Raw genomic sequence first — 17,000 nt, 5'->3', positions numbered from 1 at the left:
ATGGGCTGGGAAGGTGGCTCAGTGGTAGAGTGCTTGCCTTGCATGCATGAGGTGCTAGGTTCAATTCCACAGCACCATATAAGCAGAAAAAGCTGGAAGTAGTGTTGTGGCTCAAGTGGTAGAGCAGTAGCCTTGAGGTGAAGAGCTGAGGGACAGCACCTAGGCCCAGAGTTCTGAAGAGCTGAGGGACAGCACCTAGGCCCAGAGTTCAGGCCCCATGAGCACAAAAAAAAAAGTGTATTAGAAGAAGAAGAAGAAGAGTAATGTTTAACAAAGTATCAACTCTTTGGAAAAAATGAATTGATGCTAAAATATTAATAAGCATAATGTTAATTTTTATGAACAGTTTAAGATATCACAAAAGTTTTGTATTTATTCATTGATTTAGTAAATCCTACGTATTAGAACAATGCCATTCACTTGTCTTCTACTTCAAATGTGAATACAAATAAAAGAAATTCCTTTTATTGTTCTTTCTTCTATTTTATCAGATTTCAGACTAAGAAAATATGGTTTTCCTTTGTGACTAAACTGTAGGTTTTCAGAGAGGTTCTTAAAATTTGTTTTTCTACTAAGCGCTCTTTATGTATATTTTCTTATTTTATATTTCTTTCTGTTCTAATTTGTTGTTCTTTTTTATTGTGAAAATACCAATAAGAGGGGTTACAACTACATGAGCATAGTAATGAGTACATTTCTTTTCAAGCATTGTCTCCTCCTTTGTTTCCACTTCCCATCCCTTCTCATCCACCCCTCCCCCAACTGTCCCCCCCCACCCCTCTGTCACTCCCCCAATCTCTTCCCCACTTCCCCCCCCACCCCCCACCCCCGCCAAAGTTGTAAAGTTCATTTTTCGACATAATGTCTTGTACATCTCATTGTGGCAATGAGTCCACCTGTATCCCCATTTAAACAATTTGTTTTTTCATTTCCACTTCATAAATTATACCAACATCAAATACAGTGAAAACAGGAGTTATACCATGGGGGAGGGACATACAAAGTAACAAAGAAATATCTTATAAATATATTAGAAACAATAGCAAGAAAGAAAAAAACATTTGAAATGAACCTTGGGGTTCATTTCGCCTAATACCAACTTATCTGACCATTTCTGCTTGTCTCAGACAGGACCTGAGCACTACCCTTAGTTTTTGTTGTTGTTTAGTTTTGTTTGTTTTTTGCTTAAAGCTCATGCTCTACCACTTGAGTCATAGCTCCACTTCCAGCTTTTTGTAGGTTAATTGGAGATGAGTCTCATGCTGGCTTAGATCCTCCTGTGAAGCTAGGCTTACAAGCAAGATCCACTAGCACCATTAAAATATATATATATATATATTAATTTTTACTAAATATTATTCCTTTTGGCAGCCATATATTACTGTCATTACTTGGCTTACTCCATCTGGGAGAATAAACAAACTACTTGATTATTTTATTTAAAATATAGAATCAATGTTACAATTTCAAAGTGTTTATAAATATGTAATTCTAAATGCAAACCTAACTGATTGTTTATTAACATCATATGGATAAAACTTAAGATTCTTCTGGCATGAAATTTCAGAGAGGTACTAGTGAACTTCCTACAATGCACGAGACAGCTCATGCTATCTCACAAGGAAGTTATTCGTGCCCAAATGAGGCACCTTGGAGAAACACAATGAGAATTGTAATCTTAGAAGGAAAACACTAAATAAATAATATTGAAATACAAATTTTATTCTGAATCCTGTATAACTACAACTATAAATGTACATTCTAATATATTATCAAAGATGGAGGGAAACCAATAAAAAGCAATGGCAGTAAAATCAAGTGTTTAGAGCAATATGGAGATTACAATTAAATATAATTTACTTAGACTTTCTTAATTGGTGGTTAGGAAAACATTGTAAACACTTGAAGTCACCAATAAGTAATAATTTTATGAAAATTTAAGTTATTTAAGTATTTGTAGGAGAAGCTTTTGACCTAGATTATGTGTATGCTAGGGCAGAATAGAAACAAATCTGTTTTTATTTATTACCTTCAAGCTGGATTGGGAATGTGGTTTAGTGGTAGAGTGCTTGCCTAGCATTCATGAAGCCCTAGGTTCAATTCCTCAGTATCACCTACACAGAAAAAGCCAGACATGGTGCTGTGGCTCAAGTGATAGAGTCCTTGTCTCCAGCACAAAGAGGCTCTGGGACAGAGCACAGGCCCTGAGTTCAAGCCTCAGGGCAAGCAAAAAATAAAAAAAAGCTCCAAGCTTTTAATCTATATTGTAACTTCTGATGCGGTGAAAGTCTACTCAAATGTAAAACATAGCACTTGAAACTTTGTCAGTCTAGCTAATAAAATGATACAGAGCTAAAGAAATCATTATAATGGAAAAATAATAGGTGAAATTTATGTAAGACTATATCCTATGTACTATTTTGTACATTTAAAAATATTCAATTAATCATTTTACTTATTTTGTGTTTATATAGATATATATATTTCAATTTTACTTTTATCTATTAATCATACATGAGTTTTATTGTGAAATTTTTTAGTTTCATTTTATATACTTTACTCCTTTTCCACTGTATCATCCTCTCTTGTCCCACTTTCTTCTTCTCCTGAATCCCGTCCTCCAAGTCGTCCTACTTCTACTTTCGTGTCTTAATTTTTCTATGCTGCATTCAGCATCTGGGAGAAAATACATGATACTTGTGTTTCTCTCACTTAGTTCTCTTAACACATTGATCACTTCAGAATGGAGAAATATATATTGCACCTACTGACCTTTAGTTTTCTTCTAAATTATTTAAATCAAACTTTGCTTTCAATGCCAAGACATGTTCAATCAAAACTAAAAACAAGATGACAGTAAACAAGTGAAAATATTATGGGCATGGTGGCAGACAACTTTAGTGTAACACATGGCAGTGTGAGACAGGAAAATCACCAATTCCACACCAGTTTGGTCTATATAGTGAGACCCTGTCTCAACATATATAAAAAATCTTATTATAATTGTTTGATATAAATAAATATATAACTACTTATTTGATAAGGTAAAATTTGTTATTGTTAATACTTATTAGGTGAAAGAAATATCCAGGAAAATATTTTGATAATTACTGGATTTACAGGTAATGTTCATATTATTGTAATATAAATTTAGAGTATCATGAATTACTTAGTAATTTACTGAAGCATATGCACTCAAAGTTTAGAAAATGTGACAAAATATAGAAAATGTCCTACAATTCATTATACATCCTAATTTTTATAGGTATTAGAGAATATAGTGGACAATGCAAGCAATATAAGAACATGACATTAGCACTAATTTGGAATCCACCAGAAAGTGTATCTAGTTCATTCTTAACAGTTATAGCAGTGCCATTCCCTTATTTTACTAAATACCTGTCGTAAATGTCAAAGCTGTGACAAGTCTAGACAGCCAAGGGTTATAAAATAAATGCTTTAATGGAATAAGCTTGCAAAAAAAAAAATAACTTAGTTAACTACATTGAATGGGGTCTCCATTCTGGAGGGTGTCTTTTATGATCTGAGGAAAAATTACTGACAATGCCATAAATAGGCAACTACAATTTCAATGTATGTATAGCCAAAAATCTTAGTTTAAAAGGATGAAAATAAAGATAAGTTTAGTTATAACAGAAAAAATGTGTTACATTAGCAAATTAAAGTATCTTCATAATATTTTTAATTACATGACCACAAGATGATATTCTAAAGCATAATATCTATGAAATGTTCTTCAGTATAAATAAATAACTATAATAAAAATGTAACAATTGGGAAATGTGATAAAATATCTTTAAACAATATTTCTCTTCTGGCAATTATAACACAAGTTAAATCTGCAGATATCTACAGAGTCTATATGTTACTATAGCCTGAATAAGTAACCAAGATTTGTAAAAAATAGTGTTTTCAAAAATATGTGAAAGATTGCACAGCAAATTTCAAAGACTATGTAGTTGATACAAGGCATCCTTTTTCAATGTATATTACATGAAAGTTCATGATAGCAACAAGTGCAATTCCAAAATCTCTTTAAAAATTTCTGAAATTTTAACTAAACACCTATTTGCTTTGTCTTCACTGTTAGAAAACAGAAAATGCTATGCTTTGAAAGAAAAATAATTTACATGTAATGTCAATCAGGATAAAAAAAAATCTGTAATAACATTAGGCTTTCTAAATAGGTAGAATATTAATGATTTGGAAAGCAATTCTAATGAATATTTGAGTTTATCCATGACTTCTATGAATAAATCTGCATTTGGGAAATTGTGACATAAATTTCCTGAAGTAAAGAATTTCTTTTTTTTTCCTTCTTCTTTGTTTTTTTTTGGTCCGGTCATGGGGCCTGAACTCTGGGCCTGAACGCTGTCCCTCGGTTCTTCAGCTCAAGCCTAGCGCTCTACCACTTGAGCCACAGCACTACTTCTGTTTTGTTTTTCTTTTTTGCTTATGTGGTGCTGAGGAATTGAACCCAGGGCTTCATGCATGCAAGGCAAGTGCTCTACCACTGAGCCACCTTGCCAGCCCCTGAAGTAGAGAATTTCTAGGAAATATTTTTAGTGTGACTTAAAGGAAAATAACATGCAATGGGAAAGGATATGATTCACTCAACTTTGATTCATAAGAAAATATTGACTGGTTTTTTAATAAATGAGTATGTGGAAATATGCCAAATTACTTTCATGCACCAAATATTTATATGCAAAAAGCAATATTCAGGTGGCTGAGATCAAGGTTTCTTTTGATTACTAAGATCTAATTTAGTGAAATGATATTTTATCAAAAAAATTGATTCTACTGTACATATTATATAACATAGTAGGCATTATTAATGATAGTCTGGCAAGCATTTAGTAAAAACCAATTTTTATTTTTAGGTAAAAATATTTTTCTATCAAAATCTAGTTTTGGATTTGGCTAACTGCCAAGAGGTGGTTGAAGAACAATATAAAGTTTAAAAACTACTAATAAGCAAATGGCCTTTTATGAATAACATCATTACTCTAAAATCTAATGTATGCTACTCAATTGTTAATCAAGCTAACAAAACTTTGCACATTTTGTGTTTAATTTTACTTTTATGTTCAGAATTATTTATGTCTGCAGCAATTACTTTGAAATCTATTAACTAGTTTCTTGGAGCAAATTCACTTATTTTATTAGTGACTAGTCTAAAATTCTCAAGGTATTTCAATTAATTAAAGGCAAGTTTCAGAGTAAACCTAATAAGAATTTATTTACTAATTCATTTAATCACTTATTCTCATAAGTAATGTAGTTTAAAAACATAAAAGATACTGTCAACATAGTTAAAGAATAAAATAAAAGTTTGCAACATGCCTGGTTCAATGACTGTGCATGCAGAATTTTTGGATGATGTTTGATCTAATATTTAGAAGAGTGATTACTTCTAACAGAATAAGATGAACATGTGAAGGGCTAATATGTACATATGATAGTGAAATTCTTGAGCAAAATTCCAGGAAAATTCGTGATGAAAACAAAAACTTATTTTGCAGAATAATTACGTCATAAAATATCACATCTGTGATGGTGATATAGTAGGAAAACAAAGAATACAAATTGTACAGAAATTTGATGACACAACAGTAGCAAATTATTTTCAAACTCAGCTTAGAGAAATGAAAATTTCTATAAAGGATTTTTGAAAAATATTCCTATGAAGATTAAGTCACTATACCTCTGTTACAGAAACTACTCAAAGCTCTTGAATCTCTAACCCAATTCTAAATTTGGAAAGATGCTTAAGCATCTTTGTATCTCATCCTTCCTTTAGGCTCACACTAAACTGATCTACTGATAAATGGTTATTTAACAATGCGTGTGTAGAGGACAAACTCAATAACACATTTAAGGTCTAACAACATTGTTTAAGTTTTTTTCAAATGACATTAAAAACCATGTTTATATAATGGATGAAACTCTGAAGCTTCAAATAGCATGGATAATAATGTTATTAACAAACAAACCAAGCAAGTGGAAGGGCCTGAGTGTAAATCCGAGTACCAGAAAGAAAGAACAGTAATAAAGTAATAAAGGTAATGGATATAAAAAAATTGCATTATATACATGTATGGAAATATCACAACATAACTCTTTTGCACAATTAATGTAGACTAAAAATATTTCAAAATTAAAATGAAATGTATTCTATTTCTAAAAATCTGCAGAGAAACTTTTTTTAAAATTCAAATGAAAACCAGCCAACAATGTTCCAACATAGTACCATATATCTTATGTGATAAGGGTGCTTTCACTTTTCCATGCCTAAGATTGTCTGTACAATAGCTAACAAAGGGGGAGAATTGATAACATTATTTCTCCCTCAATTTGAGAACTTCATAGATTTTCCGTTTAGAGGAATAATTTGTTCGATGGGGTGATATGGCTCTTTGTAGATGGGTTACTTGGAAATAACTTTCCTTGTGGCAAAATTAAAAGACTTAAATGTTTACTTCAAGTACACAAAACATATTACTTATGTCTTCAGGAAAAAATGGATGTCTGAGATCACTAAGAAAATGAAACAATCAGCATAAGAAATTTATAATTTTATTCTGTTTTCAACTATCATAGCTAACTTTTATTTATATGTTTATTGAAATAAGATGAATTTCTGGGAATAGAATATTTGTTAGGTTTTAACTACACAAGATTTTGCTTTTCAGTTTGTGATCTCTATATACATTCTTTCTTTTCTCTTTGCCAATCCTGGGGCTTGAACTCATGGCCTGTGCACTGTTCCTGAGCTTCTTTTGCTCAAGGATATCATACTACCACTTGAGCCACAGCACCACTTCCTGCTTTTTCTGTTTATGTGGTACAGAGGAATCGAATCCAGGGCTTCAAGAATACTAGACAAGCACTCTACCACTAAACCATACTTCTAGCCCTCTATATACATTCTTATATTCTTGTAATTATTCAACAAAGGGAAAATATTAGGTTCAACTAAAAGTAATCTATACTTTTCAATTCATTAATAAACTACTAAATTGTTTTATCTAAAATTAATGCATGCTTGGATTATTGAGTACTTCACTTGTTCCTCTGCTAACCATTAATTTTTATAATTTTCATTACTGACATCAATTCTTCCTTCTTCCTTCCATTGTCTTTAGTATTCAGGTTATTGATTGTGTTATGTTTCCCCAGGCTATTTAAAAGGGATGCTTCTAAACAAACACTTCTCCTCAGAGCATATCTAGAGCTTCTCATAAAAACAAAAAGTCATGCTATTAAAAATGAAATACTTGTTGTTGTAGCAAGCTTTTCCTTGAAAAAAATCTAGAATCTATAAATTTACAATGATTACAGATAACCAAATATATTTTTCCACATTTCTCCTACAAAAGCCTAGGGGAAGAAAATTCTGAGTTACTCATTAGAAAAGGGATCAGACAAACATTTTCAGTATAAAAAAAGAAAAGACAAGAGAGAAAATATGATTTTTAAATGGCATAAGAATGAGATGTAAATAAAGCAATTCCAGATGGCAAAGGCAGTATATGAGAAACTAGTCATATTAGCAGCATCACAGTCTTATGGAAGGCCAGGAAGAGACAAAGACAAATGAAGAAAAAGAAAAATTTGATTCAAGATATAAGCTAAAGAAAGCAAATAGAAGGCTTAAAAACTTGAACTAGTTCCAGAAGTAAATGTGGAGCCAGTGGCATTGATTGAGAGAAAGAAATGATGCTGTCATATTTTTCCCTGTACATATACATAAAATATGTATGAAAAACTAAGCTTAGGTTATAAAAAAACCTTTTTAGGGAGTGAAAAGCATTATAGTTTAGAAAAATTGGGGATGACTAAAACCTTAAAATATACAGCGTAAAAATTGTTTACAGAAAAACTCAAGCACTCAATTGATTTTATTGATTTTTCCATTCTTCATTAATTCTTATAATATTCCTGTTTCCTAAAGATGATTAGAATTTTCTTCATTATGTAGGGCAGAAATTAGAGACAGAAATATTAATAGAGAATTATCATAATAAAACAGACAATAGAGACATATAATTACCATTATTAGTATTGATGACAACTACCATTGTAATCAAAATTTAATTATTTCTTATCTCAAAACAATTTTGCAGATAAAATTTGTCACAAATATCACTGACATAAATACAAATCTAGGGGTTGGGAAGGTGGCTCAGTGGTAGAGCACTTGCCTTGCATGCCTGAGCCCCTGGGTTCGATTCCTCAGCACCACATAAGCAAAAAGAAAAAAAGCCAGAATTGGCGCTGTGGCTCAAGTGGTAGAGCACTAGCCTTGAGCTGAAGAGCTGAGGGACAGAGCCCAGGTCCAGAGTTCAGGCCCCACGACCAGACCAAAAAAATAAAAATACAAATCTAGTAAGAAATTAAAATATTATAAATTGCTGAAGGTTCTTGGTAAAAATCTTCAAAAGCTAGATCCAGGCATTTTAACCTTCCTGTGACTGTAAGGAATTAAATAATTATGTTCTTAAAGGCAGCATGACCAATTGAAGACATATCATAGTTTTTCTTCTATGTTATCATTACTTTGAAAACCACACTATGGGCTGGGAAAGTGGTTCAGTGGTAGACCGCTTGCCTTGCAGGCCTGAGGCCCTGGGTTCGATTCCTCAGCATCACATAAGCAAAAAGAAAAAAGCCGGAAGTGGCACTGTGGCTCAAGTGGTAGAGCGCTAGCCTTGAGCTGAAGAGCTGAGGGACAGCACCCAGGCCCAGAGTTCAGGCCCCACAACTGGACCCCCCCCCAAAAAAAAACACATTAACTGTAATGCCCATTATTAAGGTATCTTGGGGGCATTTTGAAAAGATTCAAAAGTATATTTGTCTCTAAAGACTGTATACATTGGTCACTCATTAAATACGTGATAATAAATGTGTTAAATTTATATGGTTGGAATTAGATTAAGATACTAGGTTTTAGTGCTATCTTTAAAACAAAATAGAACAGCTTTCTATTTTTACTTTACTTCATTCTATTAGAAAGGTTAAAATAATGGGCTTTCTGAATATAAAATAAGAAGGATGAGAAAATTTTATGAACATGCATAAAATCTCACATTAAGTGAGTTCTCAAGGATAAGGCAAATTAACTTGGCTAATACAAAACACTTTATAACACCCAATGTAAAATTAGTTATATTTAAAGTTCACTTTAGTTCTAGTGTCTTTTCCTATTCTATAAACTCATATTAGTTTCCTCTTTATAAATGCAGAGATGTTCACAAATAACAACATATGATAACAAAAAATATTTTTGCAATTTATTCAAAATAAGCAATAAAATTCTTATGATTCATCATCTTTTAGGAAGTTGACTGTAAACTAATAAATGCAAAAGGAGAATCTTCCTTTCTTTAGTGGTTTGTATTTAAGTAGAAACTATTATTCATGTGAATTTTATGTTTTCATTTGAAAAATCTTCTAACATATTTTACCATTTTGATATGAAAATTTTACCTATCTATTAAATTTTTATCTGTATTGAAAATTAGTTCAGTGAGACAGTGTCTCTGCAGTACAGAATATTGTTAGTAAAACAAATGTGGTATAGACAGAAGGAGCAATTTACACAAGCAAATGACCAGTATTGGATCATGTAGTACCCTTAATAACATCAATCAGAAATTAAACAAAAAAACAAAGCAGAGCTCAAGGCTGGTGGCTCAGACCATTAATCCTAGCTACTCAGGAGGCTGTGATCAGAGAACCATAATTTTGAGCAAGCCCAGCAACAAAGGTCCATGAGGCTCTTAATCGCGAATTAACCACCAAAAAGTTGAAAAGATATGTGGCTCAAGTGCTAGGTAGACTTCCAGACTTTAGGAAAAGTGTGAAGCAACTTTTCAAGGACCTGAACTCAAGCCTTACTCCCAGAACAAAGTAAGTGTGTGTGTGTGTGTGTGTGTGTGTGTGTGTGTGTGTGTGAGAGAGAGAGAGAGAGAGAGAGAGAGAGAGAGAGAGAAAGAGAAAGAGAAAAAAGTAAAGAAAATCAAGCTGATCTGAACAAGTCAACTCCATGTTCTTTTTTTTTTTCAGTCGGTCATGGGGGCTTGAATTCTGGGCTTCTGTGCTGTCCCTGAGCTCTTCAGGTGAAGGCAAGCACTCTACCTCTTGAGCCACAGTGCCACTTCTGGTTTCCTAGTGGTTTATTGGAGATAAGAGTCTCAAGGACTTTTCTGCCTGCGTCAGCCATAAATGCCCGGCTTCAACTCTATGTTCTAATTGCAGTTTTATATCAAATATATCCCCAATATATTTTATCAGTATTTAAATGTTTAACAGTCATCAAATCAAGCATCAAACTGATACTTACTTAGATATGGTAAGCAATGGAATAATAGTCTAAATCTGCACCTAAAAATTAGTTGGTAACTAATAGGGGTATGTTATAAATAAACTGATCATATCTGGAAAGACATTTGTTTTTCTTTTTTCTTTTGTTCGTTGTAGGGCTTGAACTCTGGGCCTGGACACTGTCCCTCAGCTCTTCAGCTCAAGGCGAATGCTCTACCGCTTGAGCTACAGTGCCTCTTCTAGTTTTCTAGTGGTTTATTGGAGATAGGAGTTTTAAGGTCTTTCCTGCCCAGGCTGGCTTTGAACGGCGATCCTCAGATCTCAGCCTCCTGAGTAGCTAGGATTAAAGGAGTGAGCCACCTGCGTCCGGCTAGACATTTGTTTTTCTAAGTATCAATTTATAAATTCTAGAATTGAGCCATATAAAATGCTGAACAACTATTGTTCCATGTGGGACCATTAATAACAGGTACATTTAGCATAAGGCATTATTGGAATGTGAATACTAACTAGCACTCTTGATCATTGTAATGAAGTCAAAAGTAACTTAACCCTATTAGTATCACATTTTCATTCTAATTAGTCTTGACAGAATTAATAAGGATCTATTTATGAAGACAGTGTATGTTATGTTGTCATTTTCCCCCCACTGGTGGTGCTCTTTTGTAATAATCTTAGCTTTCAGGGACTTAATAGTCATTAGCAATTAATTTGCCTCTTTCTTGTTTTTAAGTGTAGATCAAAAATGTTAATCTGTACATGATGGACTTTAAATTATATAAAATCAAGTACTTATAAAAGTGAAAAGGTAAATGTCAATATTGGGATTTGAACTCAGGAACTGGCACTTGAATCATGCTTCCAGTCCTTTTTTGTTTAAGTTAATTTTGAGACAGTGTCTTGCATTTGGACTAGTCCAAATTTAGGGGAAATTATATCAAAATATGATGGAGGGTATTCCTTGGATGACTTTATCTGAAGTAGATAAAATATTTCCTGTCCTGATTTTTTTCAAGAACTCTAATAGATTTATCTTCATTATAAGGCATCATAATATATTTTTTAGTTTAATTTTATTGTCAAAGTGATGTATAGAGGGATTACAGTTATATATGTAAGGTAATGATTGCATTTCTTGTTGAACATTGTGACCCATTCCCTCATTTTTTGGAACACAATGTCTTTTTTAAAGCTGAAAATTAACCTTAAGTTCACATAGATATTTTACAGAGCAAAAGTACTTAGTAAGAACCTCATTCTCTCATTGCACCTTTTCTTCTCTCTTCTCCTCTCACTCTTCTTCTGATATCATATGAGCTTTCTCTGACCTCTTCACTCAAGGCTCTACTTCTTTTTGTCAATCTGTTAATCAATTCTAAGAATCACAAACTGATATCTAGTTTCAAACCATATGATTTGCTAGCCATATGACCATCTCTGAAATTCATTTTCCAAATATTTTAAATATAGAATAATAATTTTTCTTTTGCCAAATCATACCTAAAATCACAAAATAATTCTAAGTATAAATTTATGTCTTAATCAAAATTTTTAAACCTAGTATATTTTATGTTATATGATCTTTCATATTACATATTTTATACATTTGATACATTTTTCCAACATTGAATTTAATTTCAGGTAGCTGATATAATAGCAGAACATATTCATTCACAACTGACCTAATTTTCCCAAGAACAATTCTCTATATTTTTCTCCCTTCTTTCCCTTTGCTATTTAAACTTTTCATGTACATTTCATACTTACCCTAGTTAGAATAAACTGTGATTTTGCTATTCTTGTCTATTCAACAAAAGTAGAGCAAATTAATATTAATTAAATTCTCACTCTAGTCTGCAAGATAGGGTACTTTAAAAGAAATTATTATGGTTGGCCTACTTACTTTCAAATTTTAAAATTTACTAAAGTTTTTGGATGAATCAGAGCCTGTTTCTGTGCTTTCTTTTTCTATTACCTATCTTTTCACACAGCATACATGCCACATTCATGACAGAACCTTTCTGAAAGTCAAAGTGCACTTTGTTAATGTCACCCATGTCATGGTTCTCTGCATGCGTAGGGATAATCTTGGTATTCCATTCTCATTATTTTTAATAGGCACTCAGAACACTTTGTCCATGAGGTCACACAAATACCCCAGTACTTTAGATACAACACATGGTTGCATTAGGATTATCACACATTCGAAATCTGAAAGACATTTCAGAGCACTTGTATTTTAAACTTAATTAAAATACACTAGTGAGCTTTTTGTCATTTAATGATAATCTTTCAAGGAAAAATCAAATGAAAACACATTTTAGTAATGCTGATATTATGCCAGAAGATATGTTTTATTTGAAGTTATTATGCATTTCAAAGGCAAATCAGAAATTTCTTTAAAGTTCATTAAGCTTTCCTTTTAGGAGAAGTTATAGAATTATTTTTTTATTGGAAGGGATCCAGTGGCTCACGCTTGTAATCCTAGCTACTCAGTAGGCTGAAGATCACAGTTAAAAGCCAGCCTAGACAGGAAAGACCCTGAGACTCTTATCTCCAATAAACTACCAGAAAACTGGAAGTGGCACTGCGACTGAAGTGGTAGAGCACTAGCCTTGAGCAGAAGAGCTGAGGGACAGTGCCCAGGCCCAGAGTTCAAGCCTCAGGACCAACAAAAATAATTGCTTCTTTAAAAACACACTTCATTTTAAAATAACATATTTTCAGAATGTTGTACAAAGACTCTATTCCTAATAAGTGATTGTATTCTATATATGTAACTTAATGGAAAAGTCCAATTTAATTTTACATAGTAGTGAATTTTATCCCAAAATGACTAATATAATAACAAGTAAAATACTTGAGGCTATTAAAATTAGCATTAAGAATTCTTTCCCATAGTAGAACTGATTATATCTTAAGTACTCAATCGTCACATGTGTCTTGAGGCTACCATTATAAGCAATCTGCACCATGGCAGGTCATGTTAGATAGTCTTGCTTTGAAGAAGCATCTACCCTGGAATACAATTTATAATTTAAAGTGACAGGCTTCATACATGTCCAAAGACACTTCATAGAGATATATTTTCTCAATACTTCATTTACATTCTTCCCAATTTTGCCCCTGGAATAATTAGATCATCATCCACATAACACAAATAAATAACTTAAAATACAAAAATTAATACAAGATGCTAATACAAGAAATCTGGCACAAAGTTCTGACCTGTAAATTTCTACCTGTTGCATAGTTGTTTTTTTTTTCCAATCCATGAGCTAAGGAGTAGAAACTTCACATAAAATGCTTATCAGGAATCATCTACTTTTCTATTTTTATATATCCTACCTTTTCCATTTTTATATATTCTAACAGTTTACTTTCTATGTTACTTCACATACTCAAACACATGTGTATTTTCCCACTTACATTCATTCAAGAGATATGTACTCTTGAATTTCTTTATAAACAAATTTCTTTATAAACAAATATAGTTTTCCAAAACTATACATCTTCTTAGCACATATCTTTTATAAAATATACCAGAATGTGATATTTATGTGTTCTCTTAGTACTTTTTTATATTAGTTATGATGTCAGTACCACCCCCTTGATTATATCAAAATGAAATCTGTATATTTGTTATTTTATATATAACTTATCTGATCATTAAAGTGTATTTATTATTTCCTGTAGGCAATTTTGAGTTTTCTACAATTTTTAAAGCTTATAAGTAGCTATAAAATTGCTCATTCACATAGTTAATTGTAGTCCTAGTTTGTATTTTGTCACACCTGAATCAAGTCAAAAGAAGCTTATTCCTTTAAAAAGATCTTCTTGGGTAGGATGTTTTTTACCTTAGCTTTTAAAGCAGATGAATATTGTGTTTCCAAAGAATAGTAACAAATTAAAATATTTTAATATTGAGCATAATGGCTAAAACTTAAACCTACTTTAATAATTGAAAGGATCTTATAGACCTTAACTTGAATTCATCACGAAATTTCTTGTTACCATTAATCTATATTAGTACAGAAATGTTATGATAAAACTTACTATGAATCCCTCTGATAAATGCATTTGCCATTGTTGCAAATAGCAAAATAAAGATTTCTGTCTAAAAGAATCATGAAGAGAAATTAATAGGCACATGATTTCATTATGAATACTTAGATTTGATTGTTTGTATCAAGTTTGTGACAGTCATGATGCAACATTTTAGAGGTACAATATTGAGGAAGATATTGACTTGTAATAAGCAGAGTTTAAACTCTGTGTGTGTGTGTGTGTGTGTGTGTGAGGGGGGGTGTGCTTTGTGTGACTTGATGGACACTAGTCCTTGGGCTTGAACTCAGTTCCTGTCATGCTGTTTCTGAACTTTTGTGTCCTAGGCTAGTGTCTACACTTTGAGCCATAGCACCATATCTGGTTTTTTGGTGGTTAATTGGAGATAAGACTTTCTTAGAATGTCCTGTCGAGGCTGGCTTTGAACGGCAATCTTCAGATCTCAGCCTCCTGAGTAGCTAAGATTACAGTTGTAAACCACTGACTCCCGACTAAACTCAATAATCATTAAAGGAAATTCAATTAAAGGAAATGCTGTTACATACATCTTAGATTTTATGTACCATAAGTTTCATCTATTTATCTTTTAAAATACAAAAAAAATCATTTAGATGTCGTTAAAAACTCACCTTAATTAGGTGGTAGTTTTGTACCCCATTTATTCCTGTGTCAGGATCAATGGCTGCTGGGAGGGCATATCGAGAGTTTATAGCTGAGTTTTCTGGAATTGATATGTTGATAACTGTTGCCGGGAATAATGGTGCATTATCATTTATGTCTTCTATCAGAAAGCGTATCTTAACCAGTCTAAATATTTCATCCGGCAAAACAGCAACCTCCACTTCGTAAAAGCAATGAGCATCCAACATGATACCAGCACATAATTTCTCACGATCAATGCGAGCACCAGTAGTGAAGATCTCACCAGTACCCTCTTCAATCCGAATCAGTGGCACATCGCCGGTCTTGTACACAAGCTTGAATTGCATAGGAGATGTTAAGGACTTGTCTGGAATAAGCGACAAGTTGAGGTCTTTCAACAAGTCGCCTATTAGGACGTTTTCTGGCATTTCTTCGCGGATGGTGTAGTTCTTCTCCTGGGCGCCAGACTGGAACACGACGCATGCTAACAGGACCGCAAATATATACGTCCCGGACAACAAGTCCATACCAGGCACGATTGTAATGGTGCTCCGTATCAACCCACAGAACACTAACAGAGAGAAGGGAAAGAAAGAGGAGAGAAAGGGAGGAGAAGGAAGAGGAGGGGGGAGAAGACATGAAAGGGAAGAAGGAAAAAAAAAAAGAAGAAATTATTAGATAACCAATCACAAACATACATTTTAATTAAGTGCTCAGTTTTTAGTTCAAATCATTATATAAAATATCAAATCATTTGACAAACCAATAACAATTTATCTGTAATCAAATATTAGGCATTTCCTACAGAAAGAAGTTAAAGGGAGTAAGTTACCTATAGTCATTTAAAGTGATATAGGGGAAACAGCACTGTGGCTGAAGCGGTAGAGCACTTGCCATGAGTTGAAGAGCTGAAGGCGGGCAACCAAGCCCAGAGTTCAAGCCCCAACACCGAAAAAAAAAAAAAAAAGGAAGAAGTTTGTTCATACAGATCATAAAGTGATATAGGGAATTTATAATGGTATCTACAACAGAAACACTATACAAACACTATACAAAATTAAATATACTGAGATAAAGGTAATGCAAGTCATTAATATATAGCTTTCAATAGTTAAGGAAAAATAAAAGAATTGGTTTCCAGTCTTAGAAAATCAGTATACTTTGTTAAAATATGGGTTTCAGATGCAATTATTTTATAATCAAAGAATATTTAATACAATATCCCATATATTCAGACCTATGCAGGAAAGTGCAAAATTTAATCTGGAAGAAAAAGGTGAAAAAATTTTTACATTAAAAAACTGTGGACATTGGATTTAAAGACAAGAACTACTTTGATTGAGAAAATGGTTAATATGACAAATGCATAAACAGGGGGAAAATTATTATGTGGAGAGGAGATTTGAATTTTTTTCTTTGGATAAGATCAACAAGATGAGTATAAGTTATGGGAAGGCAACTTTCAGATCAACACCAACATTCAATCATACTGTAAATAATTTGTCTTTCAGGGGATAGTGAATCACAGACTTTTGCATATGTTGATAAGACATAGAAACTGGTACATTAATTTAGAGATTCACATTGTATTTATATCTTCAGATTTAGTAGAGCATATACAAGTATTAAGTGGAAGATTTGGACCAGAAGTCATTCCAAATCTGAGAATATATGTTTATACATTTCAGAAGAAACCAATATGAAAATGAGATTTCACATCTACAAACTGACATAGGAATTACCCAACTGCAAAGAACAGTTTGACTACAATGTAAACATAAGAAATTTATTTTTGTATAGTTGAAAACTCCTAAAAGGATATATTTTCTACATTCGTGCCACAAATTAATAAGCTTCTCAATGAACATGCTATTTAACTTGATCAAATCTTTTTACAAGTATACACTGTTTAAAATAACTTCATAACTGTACTCTTTAAATAC

The 17,000-nt window shown here is 32.6% G+C and overlaps 1 protein-coding gene across 6 annotated transcripts in view; it reads right to left on the bottom strand.

The window, feature by feature from the left end:
- Pcdh11x (protocadherin 11 X-linked) overlaps positions 1-15,584 on the bottom strand; it is a 619,725-nt gene extending 604,141 nt beyond the window's left edge. For all 6 annotated transcript variants that reach the window (XM_042678788.1, XM_042678789.1, XM_042678790.1 and 3 more), the window contains exon 1: positions 15,045-15,584. In XM_042678788.1, the coding sequence (XP_042534722.1) occupies positions 15,045-15,584 (540 nt within the window). The remainder of the gene's footprint in view (positions 1-15,044) is intronic.
- Between the last annotated feature and the right edge of the window lie 1,416 nt (positions 15,585-17,000).

The sequence above is a fragment of the Dipodomys spectabilis genome, unplaced genomic scaffold (genome assembly GCF_019054845.1).
Source record: "Dipodomys spectabilis isolate Male_0828 unplaced genomic scaffold, ASM1905484v1 ptg000048l, whole genome shotgun sequence".
In the NCBI taxonomy this organism is placed as follows: Eukaryota; Metazoa; Chordata; class Mammalia; order Rodentia; family Heteromyidae; genus Dipodomys; species Dipodomys spectabilis.
The sequence above is the reverse complement of the archived record's forward strand: the minus strand, read 5'-3'. Positions and strand labels throughout refer to the sequence as shown.